This window comes from Astatotilapia calliptera, chromosome 13 (genome assembly GCF_964374335.1).
Source record: "Astatotilapia calliptera chromosome 13, fAstCal68.1, whole genome shotgun sequence".
NCBI classification, from domain to species: domain Eukaryota; kingdom Metazoa; phylum Chordata; class Actinopteri; order Cichliformes; family Cichlidae; genus Astatotilapia; species Astatotilapia calliptera.
The window spans coordinates 10,386,143-10,405,862 of NC_137434.1; the positions used below are offsets into that span (position 1 = coordinate 10,386,143).

A 19,720-nucleotide genomic window follows, 5' to 3' on the forward strand; every position below is an offset into this window, starting at 1 on the left:
AAGATTGCCATACACCACCTACTGTATTTCCTTTTCCTTTACCGGATTAAATATGATCCTGCACTTTCTTGCCTCATATTGTTTCCACTCAAGAGAATATTGATTTTGTAGACCATAATAGCAATATGTATGTGTCTATGGGTATAGTGTAAACTGAGAAGTCCCATTTTACATGGGTTTAGTTAACGTGCCATTTCAACTTCCCAAAGTACATTGCCAGATGTCTTTTGTCTACCATTGGTATTGAAATAGGCACACTGATCTGCCTATGTGAGGCAGAGCTCAGGTGTGGTTTAACCTGGCATTTGGAGTCCTGCTACCAGTCGGAGGACTTAGAGGCACTGTGGCAAAATGGTACCTAGAGTCAGTTTGAACCCATGAGCTGGTTCCTTCTTCCTCTCCCTGCACAGGTGCCAGGGCTTAGAGGGAGGGAACACCTGCCAGCCTGTTTCCCCATGGCCACGGCAGGCTGGAGAGGCATTTTCCCAGGCTCCCCAGATGAATGGTCACTAATAGCCGTGGGAGAGGGCTTTGCGAGTGCTGCACAGTGTACCACTGACTCCTTTTGGCAGGCCTATGAAGGGGGCTTAAGGCAGCCTGGACACGGCCAATGCAGGAAAAGCACAAGTGTTGCTGGATAGCTTTACTGCTGGAGAATGTGTTTACGAATGACCATCTCCCTTCCAATAAAGACTGCGGAGGATGTTCAGGGACAAGAAGGGAGATGGCTCACTTTTACTCAGCTCTGATTTAACTGTTGTTTGACTTAACCATGCATTTCAAGATCTACAGCCCAACAGTGAGTTTCTAATTAGGATAGGATTGTAGTAGCATATGACATTTTCTGTGCAGATATACAAAGCAGTGCACGTGTTGCTTGGGATCATTTTGAAGAGTGTTCGGCCTGGATGCAAACCTTTCTGCTTAGTACTGTGATGCTTCTTTTGAGGCAGACTTTTTATCAAATGTCATTAAGTGGTGACGGTCTGATTTAACACACTTTGTTGGTTTGTAATGTAACGTCAGCTATTATTATTTATATTAGCAACTATTATGTGGGAACTCGTCTGTAAATAGGGAAGCATGCCTGTGTGGTTTAGCTACCTGCCCTGCTCTTTGTTACTGGGCGTGAGGCAGGCTGGGATTAAGGCAAGAGGGAAACGGAGACCTGTGACAGGAACAAAGGAATTCCAAGGCCTAGGCTGGAAATGGATCCTGATCAGAGTAGCCACTCCATCCAGCCCACCTCTCTCTCTGCTTGCTCTCCCTCCCTTGGCCCCTGCCAGGCAAGCCCCTTCCCCATGGTGCTTTGTGGTGTTGCTGTGGCTCTTTAAATCCTTTCTCTAAGCCTCTAGCCTTACTCAGCAGCAACACATAGGACAGTCCGACTCCATTGTTAACCCCACTACCTATTATTTCTCACAAACACGCACACTTCTCTTATTTGTCTTTCTTTTTTCCCCCTTACATTTTATGCATTTATATTTATTATCGCCTCTTCTCTGCCTTCCATGTCTGCACTTCTCTGCTCTCCTAATGCTGTCTTTTTATGTTTTCCCACTTTCCCTGCTTCACTTTCTCCACAGGGTCAGCTGTAGTCTCTTAGGACACAACCGCAATCCCCACCATAGTCACACCACACTCTTTTCCCATATAATTAGGGCCTGAGTCTTAGCCTGAGCATGGATCACATTCATGTGACTGTTCCCTTTTACCACAATCTGGTGTGGGAGACGGAACACACACACACACACACTCTGTTGAACTCATGCTAAGTGTTCAGCCTGACCAGAATGCCTTGTTGCAGGCATTACTAAAACATGTCAGAGAACAGCAGTTTCGTGCCCTTTCACTTTGGAAGAAATGGGCTTATGTCACGTGCTTTTGAGTTTTGTTTTTTTTGTTGTTGTTTTTTCCATGGACAGGTGTTGTTATAGTAGTTTGCCTAATGCACTGTGTTTTGTCAACACTGGTGAGGTCATAATTGAAAACAATATTGCATTACACTTTCAAATTGTACATAAAGTAACAGTTTCTAGTTAATCCACAATCACTTAAATTGCAGCAGTATAACTTTAACATTTACATAAAACAGCATATCATGACAAATTTCTAGATTATGACTAGATCTTTGAACTTTAGCGTAACACGCTTGCATTTTTACGCAACAAATTCCAAGTAATGTGTATATCTACTACCCACAAGTCATAGGCCGCTCTTAAACGTTTCCCCTTGTTGCACAAGTGGAGTTGCAGCAATGCATTACCTTGTAATACACTACCTCCAACACAGGTTATCAGAAAAGCCTGCCGACAATGGCTTTAACAAAAGCAAATACAGTGGATAGTGCACGCTGACCATTTCCAGTTCATGTAGTGTTACATCATTTAACTATTTACAACAGATTATAATAAGATTCAGACCTAGTCAGAGGAAAACAGTTTTGTTTTTTCACTCACTCACTTTGTACCTTCCTGTTATCAATAAACAGTGGTAGACATTCCAGGTAGGAGAGGCTTCTTTCAATGAGACTTCAGCCCTGGTTTTAAAGAGTGAACACTTTGCATAACTCAAAGCCCCAAAATGCACTTATTTTATTTAAATGCAGATTAAGCAGATTGCTTCCTCACTCTGAATGCTCCGTTTGACTGCACTTTGGGAAATTTGTAACCTCGCGAGCTACTTAAGATATAATGATGATTGAACACGACATTTTGTATTGTGACTTCATGTCTCTCATCAGATTATGTTCCTGAAAAATATATTTTTCCCTTTGGTAATTGTTCTGCACTTCAGAATGCTCCCCACCACTTTTATTCACATGCTGCATTATGGGTTGGCCTGAGCTACCATGCTGCGGCGTATTTTGTAACTGCGATGAAGGGGTCACCCAAATGTTAAATTGAACACTCATGTGCAAATATTGTTTCAGGTGGAAGTTGTGCGGGATGATAAGGCACAGTTCTCTGCTACGGCCGTAGTTACAGTTACACACACACAGAGTGATGTCCAGGAAAGCCCCCACTTACATATGGGTAACTTCCTCATGCGCTCTCATCCCTCACAACTCCACCCCACTCTCGCGCACTAAGCCTCGACTCTCCACCCACACTTGAGGACAGAGGGAGGGGGTCTACATCAAAGAAGAGATGTCAGGAGATCAGGATTCTCAGGCACTGGTGTCTGAGTGTCCTGCTGGTTCAACTCCTGTTCGTAAAGAGGTTTCGTGGGAATTACAGTTCTCCCAACATGCAGTCATTAGTTTTACATGCACACTAAGAATATGTTAATGAGAGAAATTAGGTTAGAGGAGGAAATCGGTGCCTTTGCAACCACTGCAGTAATCAGATTTTTGTTTTTGAGGCAGTGCAGGCATAATTTAAACATATAATACTGTGGCCTGTAGAATTCTGTTCATTTTGAGTTGAAACAGTTAAACTGACTGACTAAGCAGCTCTTTCCCCCCCCCAAGAGCCTGAATTTGACATAAAATCTTTGTTAAACTGTGGAAATTGGTTTCAAGGATGCATCCAAGTTTTGGATAATCAAGTAACTTAAGAGTCTGTAAACACAGAGAGAAAAAACTGAAGTTTTCCTCGTCACCACAGGACAGGCTGCTAGAAATGCCGATGGTAAGACCAAGTATGCTGTGTTTTCTATGGGTGTTTTAATGATCTCCTCAGGATATGACTGAAGTTAATGAAGTCTTTTCCATGGGTGCTTACCTTTGACCCTGGTCTGAATGCCTCTCACTCCTGTCTGGTCCATTTTACTGTCCTACTCACTCTGGGCGCCTTCTGGTTTGTTGACTTTTCTTTCCTCTCATTGTTTTCCCAGGAAGTGGTGAAAACTGCACTGTGTGTGTATGTGTGTTTCGAAAGCATAGCACTCTAGCATTGGTCTTTCTTCTGCAGTTGTTCTGCGGTATGTTACAAGATGGCAGAAGTCTCTCCAAACAAGAGGTTAAAATATTATCTACCACATTTCTAAAAACATGGCATACTAGCTTTTTTATTGTTTGATTTGACCTGTCATAATATTGTTGTGCATTGGATTTCAAAACAATTAAGCAAGGCCATCTTCTTTTTAAGGAAGTACAAATGAAACCTTTTAAAGTCTCTGCTCTGCAGATTTGAGTATTGCACCACTGTGGGCCACAGTTGCCGCAAAAAGGGGCCACTTATTCCCAGAGGAGGGACCAGCAAACTGTTTGTGAGAGAGAAACATGAATGTAAGCTTAGCACGAGAGAACCTGGGCAGAGGGCCAAGAGCAACTCTGCGCTGCGCAGGACGTTTCAACATTGGAGCAACAGCTGATGTCTCGGGCCGCGGCATTGCACTGGTTCCCAACTCCATGTCCAGACATCCCTGTCAAGTTTGTCCTGGGAATTGGCAAGCTCAACTCACCAAGGGAAAGCAGTGAGAACAGTTGTACAGCTAGACAAGCGGCTAAGAGGGCTAAATCAGAGCCTCCAAAAACAAAGAGTCATGAAAGTGCAAAGAAAGATGCTTGCTTCCTGGTTCCTCATGGACTAAGAGCAGTCAGAGAAAACAAAACGGAGATACAGATCAGCATTCCACAGTGGGTGATAAATGATTTGCTCCTTTGCTATTTAGGGAAAAACACAATATTAGATTTTGTTCCTGATAAAGAAATTCTGCTGTTAAATACAGACATGCTCAACATACCCAATCTGTGTGTTAATGCAATTTCCCATTGGGATTAATGGCAATCTATTTAAAGACTGTTGACTTATCCGTTATTATTACATTACATACCTTATGTGCACCAGACTCTAAAGGAACAGTCTTATAAGGCTGGAAACTCTAAAGACAATTTAGTGAGAGTACTATCAGTACCATATGTACTCCTACATTAAAACTAACACCAGCACGGAGGTCCTCCTTCAAAGAGATGTGCACCAAGTATAGTGTAGTCAGTAGGAAGGACAGTGACTTTTTTTAAAAATTTATTTCGGCTCTGTACTCATGCGCATTGTATCTAAACCAAAAAGACGGCTAGAGCTTAAAGTACAGCAAGCCACGTTAAAGGAATAGTAAATAATTTTCTTAGGTTATTTGATAGGAAAAAAAAATTCTTTCAAACTATTTATGCCCATTTAACATTTATACATGCATATTTTCATCATCTCTTTCTCATTATGTCTCCTCACCTCAAGCCTCATCTCCTGAAGTCAGGGCTCCAACACACAAAAAAGTGTGTTAGCATGGTAACAGTACCATGCTAATTTGTGTGGCTAATACATTTTAGGCATCATTAACTGTAAAGGCTTTGCTACCAAATTATCTGCTTGTCATTATGGATAAGTGGATGTAATCCCGTATAGCTCGATGTTGGCAATTGAACATTATAATCACTGTTTTCTTGCAGACCTACTGTGATGGGGGCACATAGCCAGTAAAACAAATCATTATTATACATGCTGAGTGTGCCGCATTTCCAGAACTGCAAGCTCTCGGCTGATAAAACAATTAGCACAATTCTTTTTTTTATAAATAAACATGGTCTTATGGGTCTTTTAGGAAGGAGCTTTTTGCTGCAAAGAAGCAGAGTTTAATGCCAGCCTGCGCAACCTAGATAGAGCTGTACAGATTCTATTCACTGACAAAAAGACAACTGGGTTGGTCCCAAGACATTAGTCATCCACTGATGGCTTGTGTAAAAAATCATTTGGCCTGAGGAGCAAGAGTTTTGTACAGAAATAAAGGCTATGGTAAGCTGAGCTTCTTTCATCACCCCAAAGAAACATTTTAGTTTCACACAATTAATATTATGTAACTTTTGAAAACAAATAATGTGATGTAATGTGTAAGAAAATATTTAACCAATATGCAGTTTGAGTGAAGAAATAGCTCTTTACAGATCTCACAAATGTCACTACTAAAAGTCACCCTGCAGTTGTGCCCGTTAGATATTTGGGTTTTGTTCTCTTGCAGAGAGATTCTGTTGAATGTTCACAAATCATAGTTACGATGCTAAACATTTTCCAAAACAAAATTTGGTAAGGCTCAATTTATACTAATACATTTGATGGTAAAAAGCATTCCTGAAGGTGAAATTGAAAAGATTGTAGCCTATGGGTAACAATTTCCCCTGATTGTCATTAAAATACTGATTGTAATTGCTTAGTATCACAGTAACTCATAGTAACACACGTCCAGTTTCAAAGGCTCTGTGATGAAGTTCACGATTGATGGATTTTAGTCTATATTTATAATGTCAGACTGATTTGATTTGTGTTTCATAATCTATGTTGGTATTGTCTTTTCTAATGATGAATATTATTCTTGATGTGCTGACTCTAGTTGCTAATTATACCGCAGGCACCAACAGAAAGAAACCAGACATGATGCTATCAATCACTGGGTAGTAAACTTAAGAATATACAATAATATCTTGAAGTGTTGACACTGTTTTTGTAGTTTTGCCTCTGTTCACCACCAGATTGGATTCTAATTTAAACAATTAAGATGTGATTGAAGTGGAGACTTTCAGATTTAATTCAGGGGGTTTAACAAAGGTATTGCATTAACTGTCTTTTAGTCTGGACCTGTTGTTCTTGAGTGTAATGGGTGGTTTGCACCTTGTTGTAAATGCTCTGTAGTTTCACTCATAAAGCCATTGCTTGATCGTGGACTTTAACAGTGATACACCTTCTTTTTTAAATTTTGTAAAGGGTTTGTCATGAAATAATGCACCAACAGGCTTCACAGACATGGGCATGAAACTAGTTGTAGTTTATTATTTGAAGTAGACTTGTCCAAGTTGTTCCAAGTTTTCTTGATGGGTGACCGTTAGTGTCACTACTGGCAGATTTAAAAAGACTTCCAAAACAGCAGCTTTTCAGAAATCTAGACAGCCTCATTTTTAGCCTGATGACAGTGCACATTTGAGATTATCCAGGGACTTCTGAAAGAGCCTTAAGTGCAAGAGGTCATGATTTTCTCAAACTTAGGAAGACATGTAATCCTTTAATTGAAGCGGGGAAAAAAAAAAAAAACAACCCAAACCCAGACAGTTTGCAGAAAATGTTTTTTTTATATGTCCACACATGAGAGAGAATGTCAAATAAGAAATAATAGGAAGGTGGTGTTAAAGTTTCACATTCACTTTCTTATGAGGACAAAAAGGGTACGAAGAAGATATCAAAGGATGAACTGGCTTGGTCAGCTTCCCAGCACTGTGTGTCTGTTTGCAAAGAACAACTGCATAGCGTGTTAGCCAGGCCCTTGCTTTTAGTCAACAAATTCCTGCCAGATTAGGCAACAAGCTGCTGTTTCTGCACAGCACATCTTACATACCATGAAATCATTCCATGACAAATAGAGCAGAGACCCCAGAAATGGTTTCTGTGCTTGTGCCAAACTGGAAGGTCTTTTAAATTAAAGGAGAATGAATTGTTTCACACTCGATAAATAATTTGGCTTGTTTTAGCATGCTGTGCCTTAGACCAAGCATAAACTTAAAGTTAGTAGAAAATTCCAAGCATATGGAGCCATGTGCAGCACTGTTATCTGCATTAATGGAGTGTGCTATATTGCTGCAAAATACCCTAATGCTGTGGGGTTTTTTTGTGTGTTTTTTTTTAAACTTTACTGTGATTCTTCTACTGCATGTGACAGCAGTAAGGCCAGTTGTGGAACTCATCATACGAGGGGCTTTATACTCACGTAGTGTGCCCATTATTTAACCACTTAGTCTCACTATAACATTTGCAGCTGTTTCGTGTAATGATGGGAAATAGAATTTAGTTTGTAATCGGTGTATCAAAGCATGCACCGTCTCACCAAAATGTGCCCACTGTTAAATAGGTAATACAACCTTTTATGTTAACTGTCTCTCTGTTTTGGTTTATACAGGTGAAAAATTCAACCTGGTGGCCAATTTTCTGAAGCGACACTCCAGTCTCAGATGTATTGTCAAGCAGGGTAAGTGACCTACATGTTTTCAATAAATCCATCCCCAGTTAGAACTCAGAAATAGACCTCTCAAGGGTTTATACTCAGCCAAATTTCCCACAGAATGAGTGAGGCATCTGTGGTCTGCATGTTGATGTTTCTCCCCCTCACTTGTTTTTATGTCCTGTCCCTACCTGATCGGGGTGTTGTTGAGAACAAGCGGCCATTAAGTGGTTCCCTTGAGAGGCTACTGAGAGAGGCAGAGAGAGAAGGATTCCTTAGCTGTCTGTGGAGGGCAGTGAGAATCTATCTCCATGGCTCATCTAATGCCTGTGACCCTTGGCCACCTTTTCATGGGACCAACATGGTTCTCTTCCTGTCAGTAAAGTTAATATCTGCTCCTTGGGGGAGGACCAGGCCTTGGCTGTTGAGGCAACGGTGACCTGTTGCTGGCTGAGATGACGGCTTCTCTCAGCAGGTCCATTACACATCAAATTAGACTCGGTCTCCTGAGGTCAAAGGTTGTGTAATTTGGTCCACTGAGTTGGCAGTACATATGTGGTTAGATCATTAAAAAAAATCAATTAGCTATAAAATGGATGGTGAAAAGTTTTTATCGTGGTTGACGAGACGGCTACAAAAAAACGTTCTTAAAAGGAGTTCAAGGCTGAACCACAATAGGTCTTCTTAAAGCTATGTTACGGTAATTAGTTGGTCAGAATGCAGTGAAATATTCTGATTTAGCTGACTTAAATTTCACTCCACAATGCCAACATTTTAAAGAATAAAGAAGGAAAAGCTGACATTTGGTGGAACAAAGACTGTAAAGTTTGTCCAGGGGTTGGCATTAAAGGAATAGTTACGAGGTCATTGAGACTAAATTCCGCTTATTTAATATGATTTGCAAATTCCCTGTCAATCTACTTGTTAGATTTCAAGAAGGCTTTTGGGTTTGCTTTAAATTTGAACTGGGATCGGGGTCCTTCGAAGAAAAGTTAGATTTCCAAACTCCAAGAAGTTCTCTGTCTAAAAGTGTCCTGAGAAATTTTCATTGAAGGTTCCAATTTCGCTTGAAACATTTCATGAGCTCTGAACTTTTTGTTGAGCAATCAAGCAGAACCCAAACCCAACTGAAAACAGCAGATATTATAAATTTAATTATTATTAGTGTCACATGTCATCCGGGCAGAGACCTTTGGAATATAGCTGGACCTGAGTTTCTTGACATTGTTTGGAAAAGCGGCTTAAATGATCTTTCCTTCTGAAGTCAGTGAGACAGTATTATTACTCCCAAGAGCCATTGTTAATGTAAAATTTCCTAATATTTCATGCTGTTTATGCAGCTCATAAAATTCAGCAATTATATATAAACTGCTATTTTCTCCCCGGTCTGAGGGATAGTAAATACTTGGTACTGGTAGATGTAAAAATTAAACATTGACCACAATTCCCTCTGTCTGAGTTTGACTGATAATTAGAGGTGAGCCCACGTTATTAACCAGCAGGGTCTGTGTTGTTTCTCTGCCTGCTCTCAGATTTGCGTGTGTTTCCCGAACGATATGTTGTGTGTGTGAGCCGTCCAGAAGATGCCTCAGCGCACCATAGAAACCCGAGCCTGCCCGCGGTGAGTGCTGTTTATACTCCTCTATTTCCTCTTCCAGTCGCCTGGCAAAAAGTCGTCCATGTGTCTGTGTGTTATTATAGGGATGTGCTGCCAAATTGCACTCTCGCTTATATATGCTTATCCTCTTTATAAGGGGTGGACTCTGAACCTACATGGGCTTTAAGGAGACCTAGTGAGAGGAAAACCAATGATCGTGGGAGGCTGGGTGAAGCGGTGCCAAGTCACGCTTTTTTGAAAAGCTCCTGCTCCCACATTTTTAATTACTTACCTGCAGAACTTTAGTTCTCTCTGTCAGTTTCAAGCATGAGGTTTTGGGGTTTGCATGCTCAAGAGAACCACAACAAAACCCTCTGTCCTGCGGTTGCATGTGCATTGTTTGGGTCTTTAAGAGAGAATTCAGTTAACTTTACTGTCTGCAGTTGAATGCCGCGTGCCTTGATTAATTGGACTCAAATAAAGTTGGGTTCAGTGAGTATTTCCCTGTAGCCTGTGCTGTGTAGACCAAGTTCAACTCTTGTCAGTGCCATAAGACCTACTGCTGTAGTTCTTTTTTTGTCCGCCTGTATTATAATCAGTTGTCCTTTGGTCAGTGTTCATTTGATCTCAAACTCCCCAGAGTATTCTGGGAAAAGCCTGTGGAGCCTCTCACCTTGGCACTCACATCAAGGACAGACATCTCTCCCATCACATCCCATGATCAGTGGCCTGATGTTTTTCTACAGGGTTTTTGCTATTGTTTCCCTTTGAAATGTCTCTGCACTCTCCACAGTTTGGCTTCCAATGAAAGCAGCGATTGTAATATTTTTAGTGGAGCAACATAGTCGTCAGTGAAAAGTTCAGATTGTGTAACCAATTTTCCAGTTCAAGGAGGCACTGTTGTCGATTGCGTTCCTCTCCTCAGGATGTGGTTCTCTGGGCTCATACAGTATAAGCTGAGGGAATTGGAGGGTGGGAGTCTTGTGGTGAAGCTCTCACTAGCTCAACCTCGAGCCCGCTTTGTAAGGGAAAGATACCAGACAGAGAGGCTGAAGTTTTTCACATGACAAAAACAATAATTTGTTTACATCCCTCACTCTGTTCTTATTTGTCAAAAAGGGAGTTTTTGCAGTTTTAATGCTGCCAAGGAAGTCAGAAATCGGAAAGGAAAAAAAAGGTTTAGACTGTGAGTCACAACTGATGTAAGGTATAATGTTGCTGTCTATAAATAATGGGGTGTTTGGAGTTCTGTGTCAGAATTGATATCATGTTTAAAAAGGGGTCTTTTATCCCCCAATTCTTGACAGCACAAGACGGGCAGTCTCAAAAAAAAATGCCACATTTGTCCGTGTTTAGGGAGGTTTCAGGTTTGTTGTTAGGATTCAGTTTGTGTGACTAGTTGTGCAAAAATCTTCAGCCGCAGTGGAAATGTAGACTCATCAATAAGCAGTTTTCACAAGGTCAGGGGGTTATGTTATGAGGGAGCTAAGGTGACATCACTGAAAGGCAGCTTCTCACTCCCGCATTGAGTGTACTCTATTTTAATTTTATACAGTTTGTTCACTCTATATTAGTCATATTTTCAACTGACATTTTGGTCAGGAAGCAGAAGCATTTTCCTTCTAAACAGCCACACACGATGAGAGAAAAGGCATGCTATATAAAAAGGTGAGATTCTATTTCTATCAAACAACCTTCCCAGGAAGGGATTAGCAGTGTAATATGCAAACTATGGGAAAGAGCAAACTTAAGGGGGAAAAAAAAGGCCAACTCCAGCTGTTTTGGTTTCAGATGGTCATTTGCTGCAGAAACAACCATGATTGTCCAGTTTGAAATGCTTGATTCAAATGTTACTGGGGCAGAGAGTGTTCAAGCATCCGGCAAATGTTTTGGTTCAGACATACTGAGTGCCATGTCTGGGATAAATGCTGAAATCCTATCAGCCTAATTGACTCTGTTTGTTAGGCACCTAGAATCCACTGTTGCTATGCAGAGGTTGGGCAATTGATGCTGCTTTGTTTTCATGTGATAATGGAAAAAAGGCATACGCAGAGGATTTGAAGATTTACGTCCCTTCCCTTCATAAAAGCTTGCTCCTATTGTGAGTCAGCACCAACACCGAAGAGGGCAGCATGGGAAGGAAGATCTAGTGTTTATAATTGCGGCCGTTGTTTTTTAGTCAGGCACAGAGTGGGCAGCTGAGGTGAGTGGCGTGCTGGGCTGCAGAAGTTTGGATCAAAGGCAGAACAGATGTGTTTCCAGTCTCCCCCCCTCCCCTCCTCTTTTGAGCTCTGGACAAGCTTGTGTGTTTACTCGTGACCTCAGCACGCCTCTGTTCTTCAGAGCTCACAACAGCTAACAGCAGTCCGTTCCCAAGCGTCCAGTGTCTACTGACCTCCTCTACACCTAGGCCGAATGCACGACTATGATCTCTTACAGGTCCTCATTCCAGCCCATCTTAAACTGCTTTAAATGATTTACATGAAGTGTGTTTGGTTAACCACTTGTCTCAGTCCTTTGATATGGGTGGATCCAGAAACTCTTGTTTGGGGATAAGAACTGTCCCCTATTTTAGACATGTGCCCATGCATGTTTGTTGACTTTGTTGCAGAGAAGATGTGGTGAGCCTACACAAACAGGGCATGCTTGCCCTGTGGGAGCAGGGTGGGTGCACGATGAGGAGTGGAATTTGTGCACTGCATTCACGAACATCTCTGCAGGAGGTTTTTCATCCTCTGACAGTTAAATACTCTTGTTGTTTCTTGGTGCCAGTTTGAGGACTTTGTATACTTAGATGTGTCATCAAAACAAAAAAAGTTCCAGTGGAAAGAATAATTCATTTTTTATAATATGAGTGCTGTGAGGGATTCAAGCATTTCAAGCTACCACAGATTTCAAGTTGAGACACTATTATTTTGTGACAGATGAGTGGAAAATTGCTTTATGGGATTGCATCTCACTGGTTTTGTATATGTTAGGTGAGGTACAAAGATATTAAAGTAATCCCAGAACAAACAATCCGACTTCCACTGTGGCACATGAAAGTTGATGGCTCATCGGAGCCTCCCATGCTGACTTGTTAGATTTTTTTATTTGAAGTTTTTATGTTTTAACTTCCATGCTTAAAAGCTTTTGGAAAAAGATTAACTGAAAAATGCTCTTTTTCTACAAAGCAAAATTGTTAAAGTAGTATTTAGATGAATGTGCATGTGTATTTGTGCAGACTATATACAAAAAAGCTGTAGTGTGTATAAATATGGCATTGTATATCAATAAGCATTGTCTTTAAACACCAAGAGAAGGTTTGTCATCCTTTGCAGCAACATTTTAAACAGCTCAGAGACCTTTTGGCCATATCGCTGCATTACTTTTGAGTGCAGCTGCATTAAAAGATAACCAACATAATCTGTGTTCTACCTTATCTTGGACGGCTTAGAGGTTGTTGCCTGTATTTTATGGAGGCTGTTGCTGGTTATCCTTTTGAAGTTTTTTTCCAGGAGTCATTCAGAGTTGGGGCAAGTGCTGAGAATCTGTCCTGGTAGCCTTTTAAACCAAATGAATCATTCTCTCTGCTATCCTTGCCCTTTTGCCAGGCTTATCGCTGTAATCTGACATCCAGATGTGCTGTTTTGTTGCAGCTCCTGTGGCGAAGCTGTGTTGTTTTGGAAGCTCTGGGGCCAGGGAGGGCACTGTTGGTCTGCTCTACATGTTGTATCACGAGGAGCATTTTTCAGCTTTGTGTGGGGGCGAGCAGACTGGCTGGCGGTGGGGGGGTTAAATCCTTTTTTTTTCTCTCAGAGAGAGGTGGTAGCAACGGCGGGTAGACGTTCTTATTTACCACCATCCCTCCCTCCTTTTTCATGGGACTCTCTCCAGCTATTTAGAGTTTGCATCATTCCTTACAAGATTAGGCCACCTCGGTTCCCACACAATTCTTACCGTTTTATCCACGTAGCTTGTGATAATTATAAGGTTATTTAATCCGTCTGATTTCTTCTGTAGTTGCTATATACTCCAACCTCTAGACCCCTGCTGAAAATAATTTATGCACAATCTCTCTCGCTCTCTCTGTTTATCTATCTTTTCTCTACTTGCTATCTATATCCAGCCTCTTCCTCTCTTCATGCTTCTTCCTTTCTCTGACTCTCCTCTTTCACTCTCTTGCTCTTTTGAAGTCGTGCCGACAGGAACAGAAAGGCACTAAACTTTCCCAGAGAGCCTCCCTTTAGCTCCTTGTTGATTTTTCTTTCAAGTTCATTTTCAAACGGCATTTATTCATATTAAACAGGCTAGAATACATATCAAGGCATTACAATGCAAACGATAGCACCCACATTTTTCTCAGAATTGTTGTTGTTGGGGTGGGTGTGTGAGTGTGGAGGCGAAATGAGAGTTTGTATGTGTGTCACTGTCCCAAATCCATGTTGAAGGTTAGCTGTAGCTCTGGGTATGAGAGAAAAAGTCTAAAGACCAGAGCTCTGCCCACACTGTAGCATGACTCCATCTCGACACAAAGAGGAGCCTGTGTGGAACTTCCTGTGTGAGGATTCTTGCGTTTGTGGGCATGCTGGAGAGACTGTTGAGGTCAGGCAGTGTGACTCTGAGGGGGTGCCTTTGCTTTTGTTGTGCTCCACTCTCTTTTTTTCTCTTATACACTCTGTAGTATCTTGTCTCTTGTATTTCGCCAGCTCCGCCTCCTTCCCTGCTGCCCGGCCTCCCCTCCCTCTGTCTGGCCTCTTTATTCCCGTCTACCACACCACAGACCAGAGTTGCTAGGTCTCAACACCCAGCGCAAAGCCACAATGCCCCAGCTTGCCCTCGCAGCTCGGGTCGATCACTCCATTTCCCCCTTGCGTGTCGGGTCACATGTTGTCACTAGTATCGTGACGTGCGGGGGAGGACATTTATGATATTTCTCTCAGTTTTCACAACATCTGCAGGATGCCAGAGCTTACCGCACTGGCTTTCCCCATCTTAGAGTGCACATTGATCATTTTACCAACCAGTTTATATAATAGTAATGATCTGAAAAATGGCTGATGTTGAATAAACATAGCGGCCACGACCTTGAATTTTCCCAGATTTAATTTCTGTCCAGTTGTTGTTTCCCCTTTGCAAAAACCAATAAAGTTTAGCGGCGTGAAGCTGTGGATAGCGGTCTCAGCCACGTTGATCCAAACAGCGATAGCTTCAAAAGTATTGGATGGTTTGCTATGAGCTTGGGCATAGCATAGCGCAGTGGCCAGAGAATAGATCCTGATTATTAATAAATTCTATTTTTGGTGATGCCTTAAATCTTGTGCCGCCACTAGATCAGTGAAATAGCTCAACTTTTATTACACAGAAATACACTAGAGGATAAAGCTTAACCACTGTGGCGATCCCCTAACTTTTTGCTGTCAGGTTGATATGAATGTTTTTGAGTGAAATATCTCAACAGATAATTTAGCAGGCATGAAACTTGTCCCATCTTCTCCTTTAAACTATAAACTCGCTACCAGCACCCAGGAAAGTACTACTCAATACCATGGGGTTAAAAACATAAAAACAAAAAAACAAGATCACGTTCTTTTCCTGTCAAATTTACACTGTCCATTAACATTACAGACAGGCAGAACTTATGTTTGCTGCCTAGCTCCAACATTAACATGATCATTTTATTATTAGCCATAACCTCTACCTTACAGAAATGGCTATTGCTAATTGTTAAAAAGCTAATGTTAGCATGTGTTCCAGCCAGGTTAATATTCATTACTGTTTAAAAAAAAAAAAATCTTGCTGGAACAGGAGCTTTACTTACCTCACAAAAATATTCCTAAAGACCAGGGTGTCTGTCTTACATTTCCTTTGCCAGGGTTGTGGTGCTACTGTTTACATCTTCAGCTGCTAATGAGGGGAGGGCCTTTCTGCCCACCAATCTGCAGCCATCCTGTGCAAAGCTATCTGCCAACTGTAGGAAGTGAAGACGGCACTGCTGGTGTCAATAGTGAAATATTTAGTGATCTGTCAAGAGACCTAAAAACAAAACAGTCAAAGAAACATAGGTTAAAATGACAAGCTTTATTTCATGACTTTTGACCTTTAAAATTGGGTCATCAGATGGATTCCTATTTAATTTTGTAGCCTAAAAATGCACACGCCAACCTTAAAATGATTGCAAATACATCAAATGTGCATATCACTGCAAAACCTACAATGTATGCAAACACATAATAAAATCATTCTTACAAACCCACAAGGTAAAATTGAGGCCCATTATAAATTTCCAGACAGAGACCTCACCCAACCACATATGCATTAGGATTTAATTCGGTTCAACTGAATTTTATTTATATACCATCAAATCACAACAGCAGTTACTTCAAGTCACTTGTAAGGTAAAGACCCTACAATAATAGAGAGAAAACCCTAGAAAAGAACAACAACTCACCCCATCTCTCTTTGCCTTCATTGGCAGCAGCCCTAAACAGCTGCAAACAACCTCGTTCACCTTGAGGTAAGTGCAGATACACCATATAATGTTCTGTGCCTTGCTTACACACACGTCAAATGCCCATTGTTTGCTTCTGTCAAGTCCCACAGTCTGACCGCCTGTGATATCAGTCATTCCTGTTGGACGAGTGACAATGAGTTCAGAGTTCATTCCAGTCACATATAATGCAGTTGCAAATGGACGTCTAATCCAAAAGTAATTTTTAGTATCAGTTAGTATCTAAGTATCAATTTCGTTGACAACCCAACTTGGTTGGTATGCCGCTTAGGTAACTACTGTACTGAAAAAAAAAAAAGTAGCTTTTTCAGTTTTATACAAAGATTACTTATAAGTATCAGTTCTGGCAACATCCCCATTCTAGACCATGAGCTGATATAAATGCCTTTGTACAGCTTCAGACTTTTAGAAGTTCTAGTATACAAAATATAATATAATATACTGCTTCTCCAGATAAAAACTAGCAGACATGCTCATTTTCTAAACCATTGCTAGTCTACTATTCCACCAACTTTTTTTGATTTGATTAATTTATGATGAATTGACAGTGCTTCAGCCTTTGAAGTTCTGCTCAATTTGCCACCAGCGTCTCTTGTTCTCATAAATCCAGAGTCTGTTCTGGGGCAGCCAAGGAAAAGACCCCATGATTAACCGTCATTAGTGGCCTGTTGAGGGCACACGTTGGTGAGATCCAATTTTCAGCTTGTTCCTCGTTCTGCCTCAGAGGTTTCCCTTAGTATGTGGATATTTTGAACTTTCACCCCAGAGTTTTAGCAAATAAGACTTGCTTTTCAGAGACACTTAGGGGTGTAGCAGAATTACAGATGAAAGTTTTAGACACATAAGGACAGAAGAAGCGCTCGGCACTCATCCTGCTTTGTTCAGTTACTAAAAGTAAAGAAGGTTTTTTTCCCCTTCAGTCTGTTTACATTTGCAGCTGTCCCATAACATGCTTTTTACACCTTTTTTAAAAAAATATTTTCTTTCCCACGCAATGCTGCCCTTGCGTCACATTTTTTCTCTAGTACTGAATCTTCGTTATTCGCTGTTTTAACTTGTCAATATGGTCACCGTTTCGTAACTCTGCCTAAGGCTGAGAGCATTATTTTAAACCTCAGGTAGTGTAGGCTGAACAATTGTCACGCCATAATGAGCCAGTGATTCGTTTCAAACTTTGAGGTGGAGGATTTGGGGAGTTTACGGTGGGTGCGGGGGGCAGCTGCTACTCTCTCTGAAGGCCCTTTCATCTTTCATGTTGGGCAGCATCATAGTTTAAATAATAAGGTGACTACATTGATTGAACTTCAGACAATCTGACATGAACTCTTTTAGTTTTTAGTCTAATGGATTTAATGAAGGTGTTCAATGAAGGATGATGACAGCACTGTGAGGCGAAATGTTTCCAGGGTATGCCAGTAATAATATTTGTGTTTACACTGATTCTGTTTGTCCTCTTTAGACTGAGCTGTGCGAACAAAGCAGATCGGAATATTTTTCCAGTGTGGGAGAAACCCAAGAGCCTTTAAACAGCCCCACAAAAACAAAGAAGACTGTGCTTCAAAAGATGTAAGTATGATCTAATGCAGAACTTTCCAACCCCACCAGTCAGAGAGGACACTCAAGTATCTGTTTATATCCTTTATACCCATTTTTTTTTCTTTCTCAGAGCCAAACAAGCCAGTGTCCAGCAAGACCTTTGTGGTTCCACTATGGCAGAGCAGCAGATTGACCAGAGAGTCTGTGCTGAAAACCAGAAACCGGAACTTCAAGTTGTCAAGTCAGAATCAGGCTCAGTGAGTCTGTCCAGATCTGAACAGAAGGTCCTGTCAGAGGCAAACCACAAGGTGCCTTGCTCCAGTGCATTAACTGTAGCAGGAGCTCTAATTGGGACTACTCAAAAGCAGGAGCGGCATGCTGAGAACGATCTTCCAGACTGTATCAACCTAAATGGGACCTCAGCAGGTTTCTGCCAAAATGAAATCAGTCAGGAGACCAGCACGAGCAAGAGGTGCAAGCTGAGTGATGCTGGGGAAGACCCTCACCCACACGGGGCCAAGAGGACGTGCCTTGGAAGACCTCCAGCCCTAATGCAAACTTACTCTGCACAAACATCCAAGCACGACCTCCTTCCTCTGCCACCCCTCCCTCCACTTGAAGCCAAGGCAGAGTCCCAGGCTTCCCCTGTCTCAGAGTGCAAGAAAACCACACTGGAAGTAGAGCTGCTTACTCCAGGGAAACAAGCCCAAAGGCTCTCCCTCACAAGCAATAACACGGCACAGACAAACCAAAACAGGCTGGCCGCAAGTCTGAGGAGCCTATCTGTCAAGCCTGCATCCTCAGGCTCCTCTATTGGTTCCAGATCCACACTCGGAGAGGAGTGGAGTGAAAATGTGCCCAGAACCTCTAGATTACGACGACTGAAGAGGTCCTGAGGGGGAGAGAGAGACAGGCTACAGTAAAGATGCCTGACGCCATAGAAATAGAGATGAGACTCTGTCAGACTACATGCTTCCCCCATACTGTCCATGTGGTCTGCTCAGATGACTTGCATTTGTGCTTGTGTCACTTTTTACTGCGATATCTGTTCTTTTCACATATGCTGCACACGCACAGATCAAATGCTGAACACATTATGGCAACTGATACATGTGCATTTGAGTTATGCTTTGTCAAATACTTGAAACGGATCTCTGCCTCCACCCATAAGTAGTGGTGGTCAAGAGCGGCTCGCAAATGAAAGTCAAAAACCTTTAATTGGAGTTAAGATTTGGTTTTGTGTTAAAGATTGGGGATTTCAGACAGGCAGGAGCCATGCAGTACGTCATGGCTTTCAGACTCAAATACTGGCTCCTACGTGTCTCAAAACTGTCCAGTTTACCCGCCGAAGCTCGAGCATGATTGATTGCTGTTTCCAGGTTTATTTCATCACCCCATTCTCAAAAAAAGTGTTTTTGTAGCTAGATATTTTTCATATACCAGTTAGTTGCTAAGCACCTGAAAACAAATCTATAAGTGGAAACATACTGTGCTGTTTGTTTTTTTTTAACCTAAACCAACTAAATGCAGGAAGGTGATCAGTTTTCAAATCAGAGGTTGAACAACAGCTGCTGTCACCAGCCGTAAAGCTCCATTTACAACCCAGTATTTCTATTTCACAACAAAATGTTGACTGAAAATTTTACTCCTGTTTTATTTTACTGGAAAGACATTTCGATATAAATAAATTTTTCCCTCAGTCAAAACAAAACAAAAAAAAGCCCCATTTGAATCATTGTGTAAAATTCACAGAGAATTTTGGGAAAGCAGCCGGCACAGATCTCATTGCATTGTTTTCCTCTCACAGAGTCCAAACCAAATGCTGCTTGTGGCAGTTCGACAGTGGGGTCTGTCCAAAAAATGGAAAAAAAAGTATTAGTGGTTACAACTTGAGTGTCACCACTAGGAGCCAGTTCAGCTATCAGCTATTAGTCCCAACATGTTGAGGATCTTTCTCAAGGGGTGTTGTAATCTCTCGTCTTTGTTTTAATTCTGGCAAGAAGAGTTTGCCCAAAAAAATAAATAAAGAACATAATAAATCACTTTTACTCCACAGCTTAGGCTTCTCCAGCCCAACTTTGTTTTTTAAAAGAAAAAAACTTGCTACAGTATCTTAACCAGACCATAAAGGGCTACAATATCTGAGCGTTATGAGTACTGCGTCTCCAGGACTC

General features: G+C 41.5%; 1 protein-coding gene across 6 annotated transcripts in view; it reads left to right on the forward strand.

Moving 5' to 3' along the window:
* slx4ip (SLX4 interacting protein) overlaps positions 1-19,601 on the forward strand; it is a 33,231-nt gene extending 13,630 nt beyond the window's left edge. For all 6 annotated transcript variants that reach the window (XM_080288209.1, XM_026189037.2, XM_026189036.2 and 3 more), the window contains 4 exons: positions 7,882-7,950; positions 9,456-9,544; positions 17,470-17,576; positions 17,677-19,601. In XM_080288209.1, the coding sequence (XP_080144335.1) occupies positions 7,882-7,950; positions 9,456-9,544; positions 17,470-17,576; positions 17,677-18,442 (1,031 nt within the window). In that variant the 3' untranslated portion in view covers positions 18,443-19,601. The remainder of the gene's footprint in view (positions 1-7,881; positions 7,951-9,455; positions 9,545-17,469; positions 17,577-17,676) is intronic.
* The last annotated feature ends 119 nt before the right edge of the window (positions 19,602-19,720 follow it).